Source organism: Hemitrygon akajei, chromosome 12, assembly GCF_048418815.1.
Source record: "Hemitrygon akajei chromosome 12, sHemAka1.3, whole genome shotgun sequence".
Taxonomy (NCBI): domain Eukaryota; kingdom Metazoa; phylum Chordata; class Chondrichthyes; order Myliobatiformes; family Dasyatidae; genus Hemitrygon; species Hemitrygon akajei.
Genome location: NC_133135.1, coordinates 53171867 through 53196252, shown reverse-complemented (window position 1 = coordinate 53196252; position 24386 = coordinate 53171867). Strand labels below are relative to the sequence as shown.

General features: G+C 40.6%; 1 protein-coding gene across 1 annotated transcript in view; it reads left to right on the top strand.

Annotated features, from left to right (window-relative positions):
* Window positions 1-19170, top strand: part of LOC140737018 (cytochrome P450 4B1-like) — a 42797-nt gene extending 23627 nt beyond the window's left edge. Inside the window, exons 9-12 of the mRNA XM_073063107.1 lie at window positions 97-230; window positions 1370-1434; window positions 4746-4828; window positions 15198-19170. Coding sequence (XP_072919208.1) covers window positions 97-230; window positions 1370-1434; window positions 4746-4828; window positions 15198-15381 — 466 coding nt within the window. The 3' untranslated portion in view covers window positions 15382-19170. The remainder of the gene's footprint in view (window positions 1-96; window positions 231-1369; window positions 1435-4745; window positions 4829-15197) is intronic.
* The last annotated feature ends 5216 nt before the right edge of the window (window positions 19171-24386 follow it).

Here is a 24386-nt window from a genome sequence, read left to right as displayed (position 1 = left end):
ATTAGATTCTAACAGATTATTTTTGATTGTTATTGCTTGGTGCCACTCCTCAATAAAACCCTTGTTATGAATTCTATTTTTATTCTGTATTTGCAGGGAATTCCTGAGTACAATGCCATACACCACAATGTGTCTAAAGGAGTCTCTACGGCTTTTCCCCCCTCTTCCAGGATTGTCCAGGAAACTGACCAAACCTCTGGTATTCCCTGATGGAAAACAAGTTCCTGCAGGTGTTACAATTCATTAAGTTTTAAGATGAAATAAAACTCTTACCTATTGATCCATTGAATTATTTTTGGTGGACACTATGTATATATTTTGTTTGCAAACATCTACTTTTCTGGACAAGAGATATCATGATTTCTAGATTAGGTGTATGCTGACGTAAATGACACATTGTTGATTCCAGCACAATAACAGTCATTATATTGTTTCTATGTCTCGTGAAAATCACGCAATAAGTCCATGAATCCTTTCAACTAAGGCTTTTGGATTGCTCACAACAGCTTTAGTGAGACTGCAAAGTGAGAGTAAGCATTATCAACACAGTCTCTAGCACTGGCAAATTTCGCTATATTTTACCTACAGTCCCGCCCTTGTTGTTCTTGCAGATTTTAATTTCATAGAGATTTGTGAATCAAAGGGTTAGTTGTTGCAAATGAGACACCGAGCTCAAATCTGGCCCCTCTTTATCATTTTCAAGGGATTGGTTAGGTTGGATGGATGTATCATTATTCAGAGACAGAAGCTCCTTCCTCCATTGATCATTTGCTGAATGTTCCTTCTGGGAAATAATGGTCTGAGAATTTGCATCTTAAAATGGTGGAAGAGCTATTTAAAGAATCACATTATCAGCTTTACTACAGTGGAAGAATCAATTCCATTAAGATACTCGATGAATTCCAAGAGAAATAACCAAGAAGAGAAAAAAGATGCAAAAAGCATCATTAACTAAATGCTGGGCCTATGATTGATAGGAGTGAATTTCAATCATTGATCTTAACTTTAAGTGCATATAAATGTATGAAGCACTTTCAGGTAATGAAGGTTAAATTAGGTGTGTCGATGCATTTCTAAATTTGATGTACAACCTGATGGCTTATCAGGTCTAGTGAGGTCAAAGCAGCAGCCAAAACATCAAAAAAATCAACATGTAGAGATCAGGGATTGTTCCTAAAGAAAAAATATTAAGTTTTTTGCCAGCTTTTAAGTCTATATCGTAAGTATTATTAGTGAAGACTGAGGAATATTAGCTAGTTGAAATCTGGCCAGGAAGGTAGTGTCATGCATAGAAATTCTAACAGGAGTAATCAGTTGATATACACTTATTTGTCAGATTGACTGAGGTTATTTAATTATATTTCCACAGGCTGTCTGGTTGCATTAAACATCTATTGCCTCCACAGGAATCCAATGTTCTGGGAAAATCCTGAGGTAATTTCCATTTTCATATGCAATAATAAAATAATTAAATCTGTATCAGAACTCTTACTGCCAGACTTTTCAGCAATGTGTCTGTAAACAAGACCCTAAATGCTCTTTCTCTGAGTTCCATTGATTTAATTGTCACTTATCTATTGTAAATGCAGACAGTGTAATTCAGCTTCTGAATTTTTGATATCTTCATTCAAACTTCAAACATATGTTTGAAGTTTTACATTTATATGATAGTATTAGTGCCTCATGTTAGCTTGGGTGTTTAAGAAAATGGACATTAGTCCCTAGATTTTAAAAATTCCATAAATTCTGGAAAAATTAGATTAGAAAACATTGCTGTTCAAGAAAGGAGTGACAAAGAAAATAGGGGCAACAGACTACTTAGGCTAACACTTGCTCTCAAGAGAATGTAGGAAGGCATTCTTAATGATAAAAAGAACATGTTGCAAAATCTGACATGAGTAAGCAGTCAAAATATTTTATGAAAGCAAAATCATGCCTACCAAAATTGTGGGAGTTCTTTGTGAATGTAACCAGCAAGGTTACATCTGACTTTTTCTTCCACTCAATCATTTAGAAAAAAAGTGTATTTAAGGCAGAGATTGATAGGTTCTTGATTGGACATGGCATGAAAGGTTACGGGGAGAAGGCCAGGAACTGGAGTTGAGGAGGAGATAGGAAAAAAGGATCAGCCATGACTGAACGGTGGAGCAGACTGAGTGGGTCAGATGACCTAATTCAGCTCCTACGTCTTAGGGTCCAAGGCAGATTAAAAGAAGACAATGGACACAGCATGATTGCATTTTCAAAAGGTGCTTGGTAAAGCGCCACGTAAAACATGACCATACAAGAGTTCAAATGTTTGTTGGTCAAAAAAAAGGATTGGTAACATGAAAAAAGTAAGGGTAATTTTCAGAAAATTATCTATAACTGGTAGAATGGCAGAGAGTTCAGACAATAAAGACATAAACGGTTTTATAGTGAGGGCAGGAAAATGGAGTTTGGAATAAAGATCAGATCACCCTTGATCTCATTTGATAGCAAATAAGAGGTGAGGTGTTGAAAAGCCTTTATCTGCTTCAGTTAATCATATTCTTATATTCTTAGATTAAGAACATAGCTTACTGTAGAATTTTATCCAATTCTATGCCAGAAAGTGAAAAGAAAACATTTTGTTATAGTGAATAAAATTTGCTGAGTAATCTCCTATGCTTGCATCTGACAGAAATTCCATGCAATATTTGGATACAAAATGGCAGGCAAGGATTGATAAAATACAACTGAATCAATTTACTTTTATTGACATTTTGCAATTCTAATGGAGAAGGATTTTCCAGTCAGTGTAATACCCAGAGGAATAACATGGCCAGCTACTAAAATTATAGTTTGCACCTTTATCTAGTGATTCCTCCAATCCTCTACTGGTGTTTTACTGGATGTTCAGGAGAATCTTAAGGAAATTTAGGAATTTTTTACTTAGGCACTAGAGTATTTCTCCTGGATGTTAAGCATCTGTTTTCTGTCAAATGTGGTGTTCTGGACTGCTAAGAACAGCATTTAAAAATCATAATTTGCCACTTGAAGTGTGGGATAGCACATCATGATAGGGAACTTCTGTAAGATCTCTAAGTTACTGTAATCAAAAAATAAATATACTGCATGCAGTACAATAATATGCAGTCAAGAGCAGTAGGTTCAGTAGAAAAACAGCAAAATTTTTACAAGTTGAGTTTTTTTTATTGGCTAGAAAAAAATGTTCTACTCTGAAAAAAGGCATAGTAAATTTGGAATACAAATCAATACATGTTTTATGTGAAGGACTGTCCCTGCAAAATTCTACTGAATTCAGGGAATAAAGCTTCATGTACAGTAGAACAGATCTTATGTGTTCAGTATTCTCAAAGACCTCTCTCCACGATTCATAATGCAGAGGATAAAAGTTAGTTTGTGGATTTGGCTTGGGGAGTGTGGCAGCAGAACAAGTTGGAAAGAAACCCAGGGTGAGGGTTGGAAGGGTTTCCGCATCATACTTAAAAGGTCAATCAGATCATCACAGATACAATCAATTACGGTAGTTACCAGTGTGGTGGGGACAAGAGATATTGCTGTTATTGGATTGGGCGAGGGCCAAGTTTAACTTGTGGAGGATGGTGGAATATTAAGATTAAGAATGATTTGGGGGTGGGACTAGAAGAAGAGCCAGAACAAGGAGTATCTTCACCTAAAAGGAGAGCAGTTACCAGTTCTGGAGTCCATGGTTCGTGACTTTTTGAGGCAAGTCCACTTTAAATTTTGCCAAGGCAGGTTCACATTTGTCCTCCAGCATGCATGAATTAAACTAAATTCACAAAAGTTGTATCGATTTGTGGTTTACATATGGCTGAATGCCATTGCAGAATGTCCCAGCCACCAATGTGCATTAACTCATTGTATGCACAGGAGAGCCTACAAAATAACGGCAAACCTCAAAATCAACATGTTAACCTGTTTCGAGATCAGTTTTCTAATGAAATTTTATCACTTACTCTAATAGACATTAGGCCTTGCATTGAGTTTCCAGACCATCATCCCAATCTTCATTTTGTTTTCACATATTATGTCTAAAACATTTTTATTGTTATACAGCATACACCACAATTTACTTATAATAGCTCTTTGTATACTTATGTGCTAGTACTTTTTGTTTAGCAATTCTGACTTTTCGATAACCACCCAAGCTTGACTTCAACGATTCAAAGTCATACAGGACTCTCTATAAATCCAATTCCCAGTAACATTGTGGTTCTTGAAGACCATTCTCACTGTTTTACCAGCATGAATGTGAAGGTAATAGACAAATATCTCCCACTTCGGATTGCCTTGGTTAAGCAAGTGTACTATTGTGTAATGTTCTTTAAAGAGGGATGATTTGAAATATATTCCATGTGTGTTATAGTCAAATTTAATAGGGTGAATCCATTATTAAAATAAAAATTGTGAGATACTTGAAACCCGTGTAATATACATAAATAGCTAGTAAAAATGGACTTATCTGAGAGACAGACGTATATATCTGATCTATTCTTCATGAAGCAACTATTTTGTTCCTTCGTTTGCAGGTAACTTCCTAGCACATATCCTTTACAAATTCTTGTTATAACAACTTTTAAATAACAATCTGCAAAGATATTACTGTTTCTACCAAAATGAAGCAGGTTTACTGTGACATAACAAAGGATAGTCTTTGTGTGAATTTATAATTATATATCAACAATTTACCTCTGACTGTTCCAAAGTTGTGATGTGTACTATTGCTTTCCATGTATCAGGAGTTTAACCCTTTGAGGTTTACCCCAGAAAATTCAGAACACAGGCACCATCATGCCTTCATTCCTTTCTCTGTTGGACCAAGGTAGGAAAACAATGTATTACGTTAGATTGCCTTTGACATTAATTATTTTATAATAATGTAATTTACAGTAAATCGATACATTCTAATTCACTAGAACAATTTCAATATCACTATGTTGTGTTAAATACTGTACAATATTTAAACCAAAAACACGAAGATTAAAAACTTAGACATAAATAAATCAGGGAATGGAATGTGGGAGAGGGCAACATCGCATTAATAAATATCTCAGTGTGCTTTGAAATAGCATGGGAAACATTCTGGCATGGAAAGACCAAGCATAAAATCTAGAAACGGGAGCTGGTGATTCAGACTCCTATGCTGGCTCTGCCAGTCAAAAAGAAGATGGCTGATCTTTTATCTTGGTGCCATCTTCCTGCATTTATCCCATAATCCTTCAATTCCTTTATCTATCTATTTATTCACTGAATAAACTGAACATCCGAATCTTCACAGTCATTACAGGCTGAGAATTCCAAAAATTCGCCACCCTGTGGGTGAAGTGATTTCTTTCACACCTGAATCCTGAATAGATGTTATCTTATTATGAGTCTGTGGACCCTGGTTCTAGACAGCCCTTAAAGATAAATCCCATATTATCACTGTCTCTAATCTATAAAATACCCATTCTAATATTGGACATTTCAAAGAGATCATCTCACATTTCTTTTTAAATCTATAGAGCATAGGAGTGTACGCTGTTTAACTTCTCCTCATGGGCAGAATTGAAGAATTAGGCTTTTAGAAGTAAAGGATATGGCATTTCAAAATGCAGGACTGTGAAGTCTGAAATTCAACCTCATCCAAGGAGAGATGAAACAAGAAACAGAATATTGAAGTTGTCAGGTGTATTACTATGAAGTTTCTTTGAAACAAAGACATGGAAAATCCTTGGCACCTCAGGAACAGCCTTTGCTGTAGCTTCAGCAAGATGGGGATAATGAAACCCAGGTTAGGAATGTAATTGGGTTCGCCATGGGAATTGTTCATCATTCAGCCTATTTGATACCAAGCCTACCAGAAAGCCAAATGGCAGAATTGGGAACCACCTAGAGATCTATCCCTGGAATGTTACCTGTGAGCTGAGTAGCAGCAGAATTGTTTAAACCATTTTGCCCCCATACAAAGGGACTTACAGCGGTGCTAGAAAGATTGTGAACCCTTTAGTATTTTCTGCATACATAAATATGGCCTAAAATGTGATCAGATCTTCACGTAAGTCCTAAAACTAGATAAAGAGAACCCCAATAAATAAATAACACAAAAAATTGTTCAATTATTTATTGAGAAAAAATATCCAATATTACATATATTTGTTGGGAAAAGCATTTGTACCTTTGTTTTCAGTAACTGTTGTGACCCCTTTGTACAGCAATAACTTTAGCGAACCATTTCCAGTAATTGTTGATCAGTCCTGCATATCGGCTTGGAGGAATTTCAGGCCATTCCTCCTTACAAAACTGCTTCACCTCTGGGATCTTGGTAGGCTTCCTTGTATGAACTGCTTGCTTCAGGTCCTTCCACAACATTTATATAGGATTAAGGTCATGTCTTTGACTCGGCCATTCCAAAATGTGAAATTTCTTCTGCTTTAACCATTCTTTTGTGGACTGACTTGTGTGTTTAGGGACGTTGACTTTCTGCATGACCCACTTTCCCTTGAGCTTCAGTTCACGGACGGATACCCTGACATTTTTCTGTGGAATTTGCTGGTACAATTCAGAATTCATAGTTCCATCAATCATGGCAAGCTGTCCTGGTCCCAAGGCAGCAAAACAAGACCAAACCATGACACTGCCACCACCATGTTTCACAGATGGGATGGGGTTCTTATGGTGGAATGCAGTGTTTGCTTTTCGCCAAACTTAACACTTCTCATTTAAGCCAAAAAGTTCTATTTTGGACTCATCTATCCACAGAGCATTCTTCCAATAGCCTTTTGGCTTATCAATATGGTCTTTAGCAAACTTTAGATGAGCTGCAATGTTCTTCTGGGAGGGTAGTGGCTTTCTCCTGGCAATCCAGCCATGCACACCATTGTTGTTCAGTGTTTACCTGATGAAACTGACATTGGCCAACAATGCAAGAGAGGTCTGTAGGTCCCTAGATGTTACCCTGGGGTTCTTCCTGACCTCCTGGAATATTACACGCTTTGTTCTTAGAGTGATTATTTTTGTTGATTGACCAATCCTGGGGAGAGTAACCACAATGTTGAATTTCCTTCATTTGTACATTTTCCTTCATTTGTTCATATGAGTTTCCTTCATTTTCTTCATTGGTAAGGTTCTTGGCAGTGTGGAGAATCAGAGGGATCTTGGGGTTCGAGTCCCTAGGACACTCAAAGCTACTGTGCAGGTTGACTCTGTGGTTAAGAAGGCATACAGTGTATTGGTCTTCATCAATTGTGAGATTGAGTTTAGGGGCTGAGAGGTTCTATGTTGCAACTATATAGGACCCTGGTCAGACCCCAGTTGGATTACTGTGCTCAGTTCTGGTCGCCTCACTATAGGAAGGATGTGGAAACCATAGAAAGGGTGCAGAGGAGATTTACAAGGATGTTGCCCGGATTGGGGAGCATGCCTTATGAGATCAGGTTGAGTGAACTCAGCCTTTTTTTCCTTGGAGCGACAGAGGATGAGAGGTGACCTGATAGAGTTGTATAAGATGATGAGGCATTGATCATGTGGATAGTCAGAGGCTTTTTCCCAGGGCTGAAATGGCTAGCATAAGAGGGCACAGATTTAAGGTGCTTGGGAGTAGGTACAGAGGAGATGTCAGGGGTAAGTTTTTTAAGCAGAGAATGGTGAGTGCGTGGAATGGGCTGCCAGCAACAGTGGTGGAGGCGGATATGATAAGGTCTTTTAAGAGACTTTTGGATAGGTACATGGGGCTTAGTAAAATAGAGGGCTATGGGTAACCCTAGTCATTTCTAAGGTAGGGACATGTTCGGCAGGACTTTGTGGGCCGAAGGGTCTGTATTGTGCTGTAGGTTTTCTATGTTTCTAAATAAGTGAACAAGTGTAATGTTCTTGTGTTATTTATTTAATTGGGTTCTCTTTATTTTTAGGACTTGCGTGAAGATCTGATCACATTTTAGGTTCTATTTATGCAGAAATAGAGAAAATTCTAAAGGGTTCACAAACTTTCTAGCACCACTGTATTAACAAGGCACTTGAGTTGATTTTGTAAAAACCTTGACAGCATCCCTTCAATAACAGACACAACTCTGTTAGATTTTGTGATAGAACTATAGAACCATAGAACACTACAGCACAGTACAGGCCTTTCAGCCCTCCATGTTGTGCCGACCCACATAATCCTTTAAAAAAAGTACTAAACCCACACTACCCCATAACCCTCTATTTTTCTTTCATCCATGTGCCTGTCCAAGAGGCTCTTAAATACCCCTAATGTTTTAGCCTCCACCAACATCCCTGGCAAGTTATTCCAGGCACTCACAACCCTCCGTGTAAAAAACTTACCCCTGATGTCCCCCCTAAACTTTCCTCCCTTAATTTTGTACATATGCCCTCTGGTGTTTGCTCTTGGTGCCCTGGGAAACAGGTACTGACTATCCACCCTATCTATTCCTCTCATAATGTTGTAGACCTCTGTCAAGTCCCCTTTTATTCTTCTATGCTCCAAAGAGAAAAGTCCCAGCTCTGCTAACTTTGCTTCATATGACTTGTTCTCCAATCCAGGCAACATCCTGGTAAATCTCCTTTGCACCCTCTCCATAGCTTCCACATCCTTCCTGTAACGAGGTGACCAGAATTGAACACAATACTCTAAGTGTGGTCTCACCAGAGAATTGTAGAGTTGCAACATGACCTCTCTAGTCTTGAACTCAATCCCCCGGTTAATGAAGCCTAGCATCCCATAGGCCTTCTTAACTACCCTATCAACCTGTGCAGCGACCTTGAGGGATGTATGGATTTGAACCCTAAGATCCCTTTGTTCATCCACACTCTTAAGTAACTAACCATTAATTCTGTACTCAGTCTTCTGGTTTGTCCTTCCAAAATGCATCAGCTCACACTTATCCGGATTGAACTCCATCTGCCATTTTTCTGCCCAACTCTGCAGCCTGTCTATATCCTCTTGTAACCTTCAACAACCTGCAGCTCCACCCACAACTCCTCCAATCTTTGTGTCATCCGGAAGCTTACTCACCCATCCTTCCACCTCTACATCCAGGTCATTTATAAAAATCACAAATAGCAGGAGTCCCAGGACAGATCCCTGCGGCACTCCACTAATCACCGACCTCCAGGCAGAATACTTCCCCTCCACAACTACCCTCTGCTTTCTTCCTTGAAGCCAATTTTTTATCCAAACAGCCAAGTTTCCACTTATCCCATGCCTCATGACTTTCTGGATGAGTCTCTCGTGAGGGACCTTGTCAAATGCCTTGCTAAAGTCCATGTAGACCACATCCACTGCCCTACCCTCATCAATTTCTTTTGTTACCTCTTCAAAAAACTCTATCAGGCTCCTGAGGCACGATCTTCCCTTCATAAAGCCATGTTGACTATCCATGAGTAGACTGTACTTCTCCAAATGCTCGTAGATCCTATCCTTAAGAATCCTTTCCAGTAGTTTGCAGACCACCGACGTAAGACTCACCGGTCTATAGTTTCCAGGTTTTTCCCTATTACCTTTTTTAAACAAGGGAACTACGTTTGCCATTCTCCAGTCCTCTGGCACTTCCCCTGTAGCAAAAGAGGATTCAAAGATCATAGCTAATGCTCCAGCGATCTCTTCTCTCAAATCCCACAACAACCTGGGGTGTATCATATCCGGCCCTGGGGATTTATCGATCTTGATGTTTTTAAGAAGATCTAGCACTTCTTCTTCCATAATCTCCACATTGTCCAGCACACAGGCCTGCTCTAGTTCAACCTCACCCTGATCAAGATATCCTTTTCACTTGTGAATACTGAAGTTAAGTATTCATTTAGGACCTCCCCAACCTCCTCTGCCTCCAAGCACATGTTGCCCTCCTTATCCTTTAGCGGTCCCACGTTGGTTCTCGTCATCCTCCTGTTCTTCACATATGCATAGAATGCCTTAGGGCTCTCCTTAATCCTACATGCCAATGCCCCCTTCGAGCTCTCCTAAGTCCTTTCTTTAGCTCCTTCCTGGCTACCCTATATTTCTCATGAGCCCCTCCTACTTCCTGCTTCTTATATCTAACATATACTTCCTTTTTCCTCTTGACGAGTTGTCTCACGTGTTTCGTCAACCATGGTTACCTTTTCTTACCATTTTTTCCTTGCCTCAGTGGGATAAACCTATCCCGAACCCAGCTCAAGTGGTCCCTAAACTTCTCCCACATTACTTCTGTGCTTTCCCCTTTGAACATCTGTTTCCAATTTACTCTCGCTAGTTCCTGCCTCATCCCTTCAAAGTTAGCCCTTCCCCAGTTAAGCACTTTACCATTTCATCTGATTTTATCCCTTTCCATAGCTATGCTGAAGCTAAGGGAGTTGTGGTCACTCTCACCGAAATGCTCCCCCACCAAGAGGTCTTTCACCTGACCAGGTTCATTACCCAGAACTAGATCCAGTATAGCCTCTCCTCTCGTCGGCCGGTCCACATACTGTGTCAGGAATCCTTCTTGAACACACCTGAAAAATTCAGCCCCATCTATCCCCCTTGCACTCAAGAGGTGCCAGTCAATATGAGGGAAGTTGAAATCACCCATAACTACTACCCTGTATTTTGTGCACCATTCTACAATCTGCCTACTTATCTGCTCCTCAGTGTCCCGAGAGCTATTTGGGGGCCTATAGACTACTCCCAGCACAGTGATTGATCCCTTCCTATTTCTGATTTCCACCCAGACCAACTCAGTGGACACTCCTTCTGCAGTGTCCTCCCTTTCTATAGCCGTGATACTATCCCTGACCAGCAATGCCACTCCCCCCCACCCTTTCTACCTCCCATCCTATTCCTTTTAAAACATCTGAACCCTGGGACCTGCATCATCCAATCCTGCCCTTCCTCCAATCAAGTTCCAATAACGGCCACAACATTGTAGTTCCATGTACTAATCCATGCTCTAAGTTCCATCCTCCTTGTTCCTAATGCTCCTAGCATTGAAATAGACACATTTCAACCCCTTTAACTGGCTACAATTATGTTTCGTCCCCAGCCTGTCCTTCCTCATCAACTCAGAACTCTTAGCATCATGCCCTTGTCCTTCTACCTTAATCCCTGCACTCATATTCTGATTCCCACCCCCCTGCCAAACTAGTTTAAACCCTCCCCAACAGCTCTATCAAACCCGCCCACCAGTATACTGGTCCCCCTGGGATTCAAGTGCAACCCCGTCCTTTTTGTACAGGTCACAACCGCCCCAAAAGAGGTCCCAATGATCCAGAAATCTGAATCCCTGCCCCCTGCTCCAATCCCTCAGACACGCATTTATCCTCCACCTCATTCTATTCCTATTCTCACTGTCGCGTGGCACAGGTAGTAATCCCGAGGTTACTACCTTTGAGGTCCTGCTTTTCAACTTCCTTCCTAACTCCCTGTAGTCTTCTTTCAGGACCTCTTCCCTTTTCCTACCTATTCATTGGTACCAATATGTACCACGACCTCTGGCTGTTCTCCCTCCCACCGCAGGATATCTTGGACGCGATCAGAAACATCCCGGACCCTGGCACCTGGGAGGCAAACTACCATCCGAGTTTCTTTCCTGCGTCCACAGAATCGCCTATCTGACCCCCTGACTATAGAGTCCCCTATCACTACTGCCCTCCTCTTCCTTTCCCTACCCTTCTGAGCTACAGGGCCGGACTCTGTGCCAGAGGCTCAGCCACTGTTGCTTCCCCCAGGTAGGCTGTCCCCCACAACAGTACTGAAACAGGAGTACTTATTGTCAGGGGTACAGCCACAGGGGTACTCTCTAGTACCTGACTCTTCCCCTTCCCTCTCCTGACTGTGACCCACTTCTCTGTTCCTCATGGCCCCGGAGTGACCACCTGCCTGTAACTCCTCTCTATCACCTCCTCACTCTCCCTGACCAGACGAAGGTCATCGAGCTGCAGCTCCAGTTCCCTAACACGGTCACTTACGAGTTGCATCTTGATGCACAGGGTGCAGATGTGGCTGTCCGGGACGCCGGGAGACTCCAGGACCTGCCACATCTGACACCAACCACATCTGCCTCACAGGTAGATAGGGTAGTTAAGAAAGCTTATGGGGTGTTAGCTTTCATAAGTCGAGGGATAGAGTTTAAGAGACGCGATGTAATGATGCAGCTCTATAAAACTCTAGTTAGGCCACACTTGGAGTGCTGTGTCCAGTTCTGGTCGCCTCACTATAGGAACGATGTGGAAGCATTGGAAAGGGTACAGAGGAGATTTACCAGGATGCTGCCTGGTTTAGAGAGTATGAATTATGATCAGAGATTAAGGGAGCTAGGGCTTTACACTTTGGAGAGAAGGAGTATGAGAGGAGACATGATAGAGGTGTACAAGATATTAAGAGGAATAGACAGAGTGGACAGCCAGCGCCTCTTCCCCAGGGCACCACTGCTCAGTACAAGAGGACATGGCTTTAAGGTAAGGGGTGGGAAGTTCAAGGGGGATATTAGAGGAAGGTTTTTTGCTCAGAGAGTGGTTGGTGCGTGGAATACACTGCCTGAGTCAGTGTTGGAGGCAGATACACTAGTGAAATTTAAGAGACTACTAGACAGGTGTATGGAGGAATTTAAGGTGGGGGGTTATATGGGAGGCAGGGTTTGAGGGTCGGCACAACATTGTGGACCGAAGGGCCTGTAATGTGCTGTACTATTCTATATAAAACCGGTCTCACACACATACTACTTCCTTTTGCAATCAACAACTGCCTCTCCTCGTCTCGTTACCGCTGAAGCCTGTTGAGCCAAAGCCCTTTCACTCTGCTGCCTCTCACTCCGCTGCCCACTCCCAACGTGATTTGGCAGTAAGATAGAAATACTGCATTTTCCCCCAGTGTAGCACACATTTGCCCAGGCTATTTAGGTTGGCCTGACAATCTTTAGTGATGTGAATACTATGCATCACATTGAAGTACATTTCTTACCCTAAGAAAGAAGGTAGTTCAATAGTTCCCTTTAATATCAAAGAATGTATACGGTATACAACCTGAAATTCTTGTTCTTTGCAGGCATCTGTGAAAACAGAAGGTAGAAGGATGAGCGACAGTAAAAACGTTAGAGTCCCAAAACCCCCCCCGACTCTCCCCTCCCATGCACAAGCAGCAGTAAAGCATCGACCCTCCCCTCCCCCATTCACCTCAGCAAAAAGCATCAGCACCCTCCACCCACCAAGCAAGCAACAGCAAAGCCCCCAAGAAAGACCGTGATATGCAGTACAACAGAAACTAATCATTCACCTGTCAATTTGACATGTCACACGTGCTCTCTCTCCCTAATAAAACAGCAGTGAGGTGTCACACAGTGAGAGGTGAGACTAACAAGACTAAAATAAACACTCACTGATTTACGATGTTAAATTCTGCCATGTCACTGCTTTCTCTGAGTTCTCTAAGAATTGGCAACAAACTTTTCTCCACCAATGTGAGAGAGATAGCAATTCACCAAGTTTCAGACCTCCAACAGCTGATCGTTTGTTCACAATACACCGTTTTCTCCCACAATGCTTCAGTCAGTGACACCGGCATAGAATTGGCTTGTGCCTGGGCCGCAGAGCCTCAGCACCCTGAGGACGTGCTCGTCTTCTAGCCCACATCGATAAATGGCTGGTCGGTGAACTCCAGGAGCAGGAATCATTGCCATAGAGAACCAAAGTTTGACTGCAGCTGTAGGTCAGAGATTTCGACAGAACCCCATCCACCTAGAAAGGCAAAATAGAGGCATTAAAGGTAGAAATTAAGCTGTTTCCTCAGATGAGCTTGAAGAAACCGCTCTCTAGCGCCATCGTAGCTAGGTGGTGGACAGTATCAAACTAAAGCAGAGAAATCAAATTGAAACAGTGAGTATTTCAATGTTGTAACTGGTTATTTTAATCAGGACTAATACAATGCTCTGGCCTGATTTAGATATTGTGGCGAGTATTTGGTCCATAATGACAGACGAGGAAGCTCGTTGAACTCAACAACTGTTTTATTGTGATAAACACAAAACAGACAGGGCACCATGAGAGTGAACCTAACCAGTTTCACCAAATGGGGGAGGTGACCATCACAAGCCCGGGTTACAGTCAGGCTGACCCACAAATACACAAGTGAATAACTATATAACCCAAGCTAAAATGTAACAATAAATGAACTGGAACTTCCCACCATAATCCCACAAAAGCATTTTAACACAAGAACAATAAACAGTACAGGTCATTAGAAATGCAGGGGTGGGCTGTCGATCACACCCCTCCCCAGAGCGTCACAATATATTCAATGTGTTGAAAGATATTACTGTCACTGTCCAAGGAGCTTGTCAGAGATTAAATTATGGATAATATTGTACTTGGAAAGTCTGAGGGCTTTTGTTTCAAGGTGATGATTGTGGTTTTGAAAGGAATGGGAATAAGGCCTAATTATAGGGATAGTTTCTGTTCAAAGGTGGGAAAGTGAAACGCTATAAATGTGACATCACTCGGGGATGTGCAAGTTTCATGGATGAATTAAGTTTAGTGAGAGTGCAGGAGGGCGGCAGAAAGGCATTGAAAACAAGGACTGCACTGTGAAGGGAATCAGGATGAGTGGTAAGGCTAGGAAAGAGAACATGGAAGGGATTTTTGACCTCTATTTACAGAGGTAATGATTGAATATTTAGATTCATACTTTCCTTCCAAGAAGACTCAGTTTTATCTGTAGAATTGGAGAAAAGGCTGCAGTAAGATGTAGGTTGCTAGTTCACTGCCTCAAGTTCACTGACCTGCACCCTATAATCATCAGTTCAGAGAGATTGCTGCTTATTGGCCTCTTTGTCAAAAATGCTTTTGAACATGTAACATCAATATTGATCTGATTGTACATGGTATGACAGAAATAAAGGGGTCCCCATCCCCAACATTGTGCCCACTAATAAAAGGGATTATGTTTAAAATGGGCAGAGATTCCAAATCACTCCTTTTGCAACTTATAATGGAATTGCTACAGACATGGCTGGTTATTTATATGATGGTGCATCATTTAAAACCACTTTGTAGCAAACATCAGAAATTCTGAGACTGCTGGGGCAGTGTAAATTCAGCAAGGTATCCTACGGCTGAATGCTGTTATATTGGTTCTGTAGGATGCACTTTCTCCTTCATTGGATTTTCAAAGAAAAATTGAAAATACTCCCGTGTAAAGTTAAAAAATTAAAGTTAAAATAATAAAGTTAAAATAAAAAGTTAAGTAATTGTTTCTTTTGCAGGAACTGCATTGGTCAGCACTTTGCCATGAATGAAATGAAGGTGGCCATTGCTCTGATCCTGAACCGATTTGAGCTGGAAGTTGATGAATCGAAGCTACCAGTCAAAGTTCCACAACTGGTCCTCCGGTCCAAAAATGGAATATACCTAAAGATAAAAAAACTTGAGAGAGAAGGAAAATCATGATAATAAAGCCAACTCTCTCAAGAGTTCCCTTCTGGCAATCAGTGATAATGAAGTTATTTATAATTTAGCAAACCAGAGAAAATAATTTGGAAATGGGTAATAATTTATATGTTTTTCGCTTTGCAGTGGTTTGAGACTCTATGTGGTAATGTAAAATGGGTAACAGTGATTGAGAAGAATGTATCCCAGCTTCTGACACCCCATTTCTCAGTTTAAACCACCATATCAAGTTAAAGACTACTCCTGTGATTTTAAGGAATATTAATATGTTTCATAAACTTTTGATGAGCTAATTTTTCACCATTACTGCAGTCTCTTCTCATGTGTTATGCCACATGAAATACTGGATTTCTGCCAATTATGTCATAAAACATTAGAATAATGCTCTAATAGTTTATAGCAGTTATTTTTATGTAACACATACCGCAGAAATGAATGAGAATATATTTCTCTTTTCTCTTTCACTAACTGAAAATTAAAACTAACAATTCTATGTTATACTATAAGATGGAAACCAGTTATTTATTACATCTGGCAACCAGACAGTACTGTCAACTCTAATCCTGTTTCTATGGCTCTAGTTTACATTAGCATTTAATGATTACAACTTCCGATCTCACTAATGCAAATTAAACAAGCGTAAATAACGACTTGTTACACAACACAGTCAATCAACTTACAAAGTTATAAAAACAATTATGAACCTAATTGCCAACATCAGAAGTGTTGTGGTTAGAACATACCTGTTTTTTAGTCCCTGCACATCTCCTCAATCACAACCAAATGTATTGTAATTACCCTAGTATCTGTTTGTTTACTGTTGATCACTTACTTCCAAAACAGGACTCTGAGCTTCCCATCTTTCAAACGTCATCCTAACAATTCTATCTGCTAGGTTAACCCTTGGTTACCCTTATTCCATATAATGCTGATTTATAAATGCATCACTGTCACTACACGGTGGCTGAATCTAAATCATGGAAAGCCTTTGTCATAAACATGGTAGAGATGACTTCACCAGCAGAACTGCGGTGAGTTAAAAAACAATTCCCCATCATCTTCTCAAAAGCAATTATGGATGGGTCAGTAATGCTGGAATTTTCTGTGAGACCTGATTTCCAAAAATGAATATGAATATTTTTCCCAGTGTTACACTGTTGATTGTGGGATCATAATCCTGTCCTTTCACTGCCAACACTTTGTGTTATAATTTTCCTGATCTGAACCCAGCCCAAGAACCAGCCCCTGCCTTTGCCACAACCCAGCCACTTAGCCTCGTCCTAAAAGTGCTTTATGGGAAACATCACGTAACTTTCATTTTGCACTTCTGATATTCATTTAATTGAAAATAATGAAACAAAAGTTTGGAGATAGTTATAACAATCCAATATGATCTATTCATGTGTTCAGTCCCCCAAATAAATCCTACAAACATCACGCTGGCAGCAACAAAGAAAATCCAATGAAAAACATGAGTATCCTTGCTGGAATCCATCTTTGGTAACAGTTTAGGAAAGCACAGTAGCAGTCATTAGCTTCCTTTTCAGTTTCTTTCTTTGTTGATGCCCCTGAATCCACTGTGAGGACCTGAGTTTGTTGATCTGGATGGGATTTGGCAAGTATGTGTGCAGCACTGATCTCAATGTCTCTGGGCTTGCAAAAGTTGCAGATTTCTACTGTTCCCATTTCAAATTTCAAAGTTCAAAGAAAATTTATTGTTGAAGTACATACATGTCAACATATGCTACCCTGAGATTCATTATCTTGGGGCATGCATAGTAAATAGAAAGGGATTGAAAGGTAGGTGCTGCTAATCGCAGTATAACAATGGTCAATTGTGTTGGGTCCCCGATGCTGCAAGTAATATGTTGATGAGAACTGGGCAGGGATTTCTTCAAACAAGCCTGACTGAAGTCCCTAACAATGAATTGAAAGGCATCAGGGTGTACCGTTTCTTGCTTGTCAATCACATTACTCAATGCCTTGAGTGCTTGCTTAACATCGGCCTTTGGTGGTCAGGATCACAGAGGTGAACTCTCTTGGTCAGTAGAACAGATGTCATTTAATCATTAGATGTTCCAGGTCGAGCGAACAAGAATGCAACAAAATCACTATGTCCAAGCACCACCGAGAGTGTATTATGAAACACAAATCCTACACCCCTTGCCTTCCCCAAATGTTCTGTAGATCGATCCATCCAGTAGATCAAGAAACCCTTGGACTGGACCTCAATATCCATCGTGTCTCCATGAAACACAGAGACACAATTCTGATTGTTCTCCCCCACTGGATACTATATGAGCCATTGTTCAATAAATAAAATGAGGAGAAGTAATTCAGGCAACTTTACCAGGAGCTTGTTAATCAAGCCCTTGTCATCTAAGGAGAGACAATGAATACCTGTTACAGATATGGGCATGAAAACCTATGCAATAGGAACACCACTCATGTCTTGGGCATTTTGTGAGGCACTGTTCATAATTAGTTAAAAGAGCTTTCAGATGAGCATATGATTGTAAGCTGTGTACTTTGTTCAGAGATTTAAGGCATTCAGTGAATCAACAGCTGGGAGAAGATTTCATGAGCAATAGAAATATAGGATAAATTAGTCATAGAGTAATTGAAAGTACAGCACAAAAGCAGGACCTTTGGCCTATCCAGTCCATGCCGAATATTTAAATGGCCTATTCCCATCGATCTGTACTAGAACCATCACCCTCCATGCCACCACCATTCATATACCTATGGAAACTTCTCTGAACTGTTGAAATCAAGCTCACATACACCATTTGCACTGGCAGCTTGTTCCACACTCTCATGACCCTCTGAATAAAGAAGTTTCCCCTTATATCCCCCTTAAACTTTTCACCTTTCACCCTTACCTCATGACCTGTAGTTTTCACCTTTCACCCAACTTCCGTGGAAGAAGCCTGCTTGCACTTACCCTATCTATAACCCCCATAATTTTGTATACCTCCATCAAATCTCCCCTCATTCTTCTATGTTCTAAGGAATAGTCCTAACCTATTCAATCTTCCCATATAACTCACATCCTCCAGACCCAGAAAAATTCTTGTAAAATTTCTCTGTACTCTTTCAACCTTATCTACATCTTTCCTGTAGATTGGTGACTAAAACTGCAGACAGTACACTGAATTAGGCCTTACCAACTTCATACGACTTCAACATTCTCCCATCTCCTGTACTCAGTACTTTGATTTATGAAGGCCAATGTGCCAAAAGCTTTCAAGTAAGTTGCATCAGTTTGGATGCACTACAGACATAAAACTAATGCGGATACTGTGACACCACTTTCAGTGAATTATGTGCCTGTATTCCCAGACCTCTTTGTTCTACCGCACTCCTCGGTGCCTTACTGTTCACTGTGTTTGACCTACCCTCGTTGGTCTTACCAAAATGCAAGACTTCACACTTCTCCACATTAAATTCCATTTGCCATTTTTCCAGCTGATTCAGGTCTCACTGCAAACAATGATCGTCTTCCTCTTCCTCGCTGTTCACTACGCTCCCAGTCTTGGTGTCACCCACAAACTTGCTGGTTCAGTTAACGACTAAACCAGCAAGTTGACCTAGCACTGATCCTTGTGGTACTCTAATAGTCACAGGCCTCCAGTCAGAGAGGCAACCATCTACTACCACTCTCTGGCTTCTCACACAAAGCCAATGTCTAATAAAATTTATTACTTTATCTTGAATGTTGAAAACTGAATCTTCTTGACTAACCTGATTGTGCTGGGATCATTATTGTTATTTTGTTATACCTTAATAAATCACTGATAATTTGCACTGAATCCAATATAATCTATATTCAATTTATCCACGTATTATATTTTATTTAAGGCACACTTGGAATGCGAAAATTGGGTGGGGCAACAATACATTAAATTAGATGAAATTCTGTATAATGAGCATGGTGACCCTATAATGTCCTGATCCTGCATTATGTCTGTATTGGGATGTACGCTGTGTGTCAATACGAAAACAGGTGAAAATGATTCTCATGGTATATTCCAAATTAGCTAAATTAATCTTTATTAGCTAAATTATCTTTAAAAAGCATGCCACTGAATGAAATATGATAAGCTTAGAATTGCAATGTTTTGCTCTGTCGAGAGCGGACTTTCAGAATCACATCTTAGCATTTTGCCATTAGAAACCACACTGGCTTATGTTGACCACGTACATCCAAAATGTCAGTGTGGATCAGACTTTTAATCTGATATGCTTCATCACAAACCTCTCATATACTGGTAATACATTCTCATTGGGTGTACATGTAAATTAATAAGTAAGCAAGAAATGGATAGTGAGAAAAGTTTATTAAAGATGGCAAATGTTTTAGATTCACTTTTAACATTAGCTCTTTATACATGGTGATAGAAAAAAGCTGCACAAAGAGATTCTTAAAGAAATCACATTGCAAAAGCACTAAGTTCTAACTGAAATTAATATGCTTTAGAATTTTGGGATGATACTTTTTTCTGATTATGCATTTTTTCTTGATTTGCATGTATGGTGATTTGAAAATATTTTCATCTGCTATTGTGTGTGCATGTTTAGATATGTGCATTTGTATGCATGTGTTTGAGCCGTGGAATAACCAATGTGAATCAACAAGAAAGCAATGGAGGTTAAGAAATGCACTCTTCTTGATCTAACAGTAGAAATTTAATGAACAATTTAATAATAAATAAGGAATCCTTCGAGTTTCTTTTTATACTCTTGCAAGATTAACAACAGTGTAAACAGTTCTATGAAATGATAATGTTAGGGGTACTTTAGATTCCGCCTGCTCGTGAAGTGTGGAGGATTCAGAGCAGAAGAAGAAGCTGCTTTGCTTACACTGGGTTGCAGATGTGCGTTTGGAAAAAGTTCAAAACTATGACAGCAAATTTCTAATTTTGAACTTTCTCTGTTGCAACAAAATGCTTGCAGGTCAATAAAATAAAAATTATACAACTTAGCATATACAAAGTGAAAGGGAAACACAATCAGCACCACTCAAAGCATTGGATAATTGCTAACAAAGGCCTCTTCAAAATCTAGCTTCCTCAGCTACAACATCACAATAAAACTGCTGCATAGAAAATAACCAATTCTTTAGCTACATTAGTCCATCCAAACCGATACAACTTACTAGATATTCTCATCTCATCAATCAAACTACACCCACTGTACATGCCAATCTTAGAAAAAAAAGAAGTGAATTAAAAATCTCTATAACAGTGCAGCTTGAATACAAGTTGAATAACACTTGGAGAGTCATTGAGAACTGGAAGGGGACTGAGTCTGAGACCTCACTATTTATTATCAGAGATGTCTCACTGAATTATCACTGACTGAGTAGCCTTGTTCCTATAAGGCATAGCTTGTAGACTTGACTGAGAAGTAAACCATTGTGAGAGATTTTGCCATTCTCACAAACTTAACTGTTGCAGATTCATCTTCGATAGTGTAAGGGGAAACTACGTCATAATCCTTGTGGAGGCAAAGCTCATACTGAGAAAACACTACATCATATCATATATGTGCACCACTACTACAGTAAACATAACTTCACAATAGACCTAACCTTTGTCATTTGAAACTATAGATTATCAACAGTTACAGGTTATACTTCACCACACCCTGTAATTTCATGGCCCAGTGTATTCACATGTTACATTATCATCAGGTAAAGGGACCAACCTTTTCTTAAGGTCGTGCACAGAAGAGCCTGGCAGGTGTAGTGTCAGACCTACGTAAAAATAATATGCCAACGAGGTGAAGCAGCAACACAGACACGGTAAACATGGCACCCTTCCATCCGCCCAACAACCTGTTAGGATGGGATGCAGCTTCTTTCCCCAGGCTGGGAGACCACTAGCCAGCTCTCATCAGTAGCGTTACGCTGTTTACCTCTTAACTTCTGTCGTATATTCACCTTATTATTTGTTAATTTATTTGTGGTAATATTACTTAATGTGTTGCGTGTGTGGGGAATGTTGGTCCAGGGTAATGTTGTTTCGTTTGGTGGCATACATGTATATGGTTGAATGACAATAACTTGAACTAGAGTACAACACATTAACAGGCTCTTTGGCGCATCCGGTCCATGACAACCTCATATTCTACCTAGTTCCAGCTACCAGCAGCCACACCATATCTCTCCAAAGCCCTCTCATCCATGTACCTGTCCAAGCTTCTCTTAAATGTTACAATTAATCTTGCATCTACCACTTCTGCTCATAATTCATTTCCTACTCATACAACCTCAAAGAAAAGAAGTTTCCCTTCAGATTGCCCTTGAATATTTCATCTTTCACCCTAAACCTATGACCTCTAGTTCTAGTCTCATGCAATCACCCTATAATCAAAAGTAGCAACTAATGGAGCTTGACCATCCCACAATCATCAGACCTGATTAACATTCTACAATCCTGTCATATTTGATTATGTAGTGGTGGACAATTAAACAGCTAACTGACCAGCAATGCGTCATAAGGTAGTGGTGACACAATACATACTAAACTCCAGATAATGCAATGGCTGGAAAAGAAAAGAGGCTCATATCAGGGGAATGAATGTCAACTCAGGAAGATTAGAAGACAGATGTAGAAAATGTACCACAATCCCAGTGGACTGCGAACAGCACAGCTCAGGAACTGGCTTGCAACCCAAGATTCCTCTATACATCAGTGCCCTAAGTGTCCTGCCATTTTCTTTATTTTCCTCTTGCACTGAACCTCCCAAAATACATATCTCACTTGCTTGGATGAAGCTCCATCTGCCATTTCTCCATCGGAATTTACAGCTGATCCATATCCTGCTCTATCCTGTTACAATCTTCATCACTATTGTTACGAAGGTGGAGCAACTCTGAGGGGCCGAAGGGTACAAAGTCGCCCCCTCCTTTTTGAGAATCGCAAGATCGCTATTATTTCGGGTCTGGGACCCAGGAATTGAGAGGGATACACATCATGAGAGAGACACACACAGAATACACAAGGTTTGGAATGTCTCCTGACATCAGCGGAACGGAACCACTGACTACTGCTATTGTCTCTTGGAGAAGGAATTGTGTCTTGAGTACTGTACTATTCATTGAAACCCCTCAGGGGACAACCAGAGTGGTCTGGTTGAGGGATTGCATCATCCCAACCTGATTGACATCTGAGACCCCGTGAGTAAGGATAAAAGAGGGGTCTGGGGAACAACCCTTTAGACGCACCAGGAGAAACGCTAGAAATCCCGTGACAGCTTTTTATAGCGAAAGCCGGTGGGGGCTCGTGTGCGTCCTCCCTTGCCTGGGTGGCGGGCTCACCATGGAAGAATGGTTTAGCTAAAGGAGAGGTCACAAGTGAACGGCCACAACAACGAGACACCTGACGGATCGAAAATCATAAGGGAAGGTTGGCAAAACCCGTAGCGGTAAATGTTCCCATTCTTTCTCTCTCTCTCTCCAACAATTGCAACACAGCAACAACCAAAAGACAGCAACTTGTGGAACTGCAGTGAACTTTATATTTCCATCGGACAATACATTATCCCCTAGACAACGATAGAGCTTATTTCTTATTGATTATTATTATACCCGCACTTTTAGGTTTAGTATTGATGATGTATATTATCTGTATATTTGCATTGATATTATTTTTGTGTATTTTTACTAATAAATACTGTTAAAAATAGTATCATCAGACTTCAACGGACGTCTCTATCTTTGCTGGTAAGTCACCCAGTTACGGGGTTCGTAACAACGTGGGGCCTCGTCTCGAGATTTGATACCAAATTGGAGGGCCAGTAAATCGGGCTTTTAAGTCCAAACTTGGATCTGGTTGTGCGGGTAACCAGACAGGAAACCAGCAAAGATGGACGTAGACAAATTTATAAAAAACCCAACTCTGGAGGCGCTAGAGGCTGCCACAAAGTCGGACTTGATAAATATTGCGAAAGGACTAAATCTCGCAGAGGTGAGGTTGTCAATGAAAAAGCGGGAAGTGCGGAGGGCCATAACTCAGTATTATATTGGGAAGAATGTGTTTTCGGCTGAGGTATTGGAAAATATCCCTGAAAAGGTACCAGCTAGTGGGACGGCTCGGTTAGAGTTGGAAAAATTAAGGTTGGAACATGAAATTAGGTTAAAACAGCTGGAAGCAGCTGAAAAGGAGAAGGAAAGAGCTGAAAAGGAGAAGGAAGGAGCCGAAAAGGAGAAGGAAAGAGCTGAATAGGAGAAGGAAAGAGCCAAAAAGCAGAGGGAGCATGAGCTTCAGCTAAAGGAGTTAGAGGTGAAAAGGGAGCATGAAATTAAGTTAAAACAGCTGGAGAAGGAAAGAGCCGAAAAGGAGAGGGAGTATGAGGAGAAGGAGAAACAGAGGCAACTTGAGTTAGACCTGGAGAAGTTAAGGAAAGAGCGAAGAGCTCAAGGGCCAGACCGAGAGGAGATTTAATGTTAGTAGGGAGTTTAGGTTAGTACCTCCGTTTAAGGAGACGGATGTTGATAGTTGTTTCTTGCATGTTTAAAAGGTGGCAGTGAGTCAGAAGTGGCCCAGAGATCAGTGGGTGGCGTTGTTACAAAATGTGTTAAAAGGGAAGGCACAATGGGCATATGCGGCGTTGTCTATGGAGGAGGAGGGGTCTGAGAATTATGAGGAAGTAAAAGAGGCCATTCTTCGGGCTTACGAATTGGTACCTGAGGCCTATAGACAAAAGTTCAGAAATTTAAAGAAAGGGTGGAATCAGACGCATGCAGAGTTTGCCTATGAGAAGGGTGTGCTCTTGGATCGTTGGTGTGCAGCAGAAATGGTGGAAGAAGATTTTCAGCGTTTAAGGGAGTTAATTCTGATTGAGGAATTTAAAGGTTGTGTTTCGGATGATATCCGGATGTATTTGAATGAGAAGCCAAATAAGTCCATATCCGAATTTGCCAGGTGCGCAGATGAATATGCCCTAACCCACAAGACAAAGTTTTCCTCAAATAAAAGTTACCAGAAAGACCGTGGGAA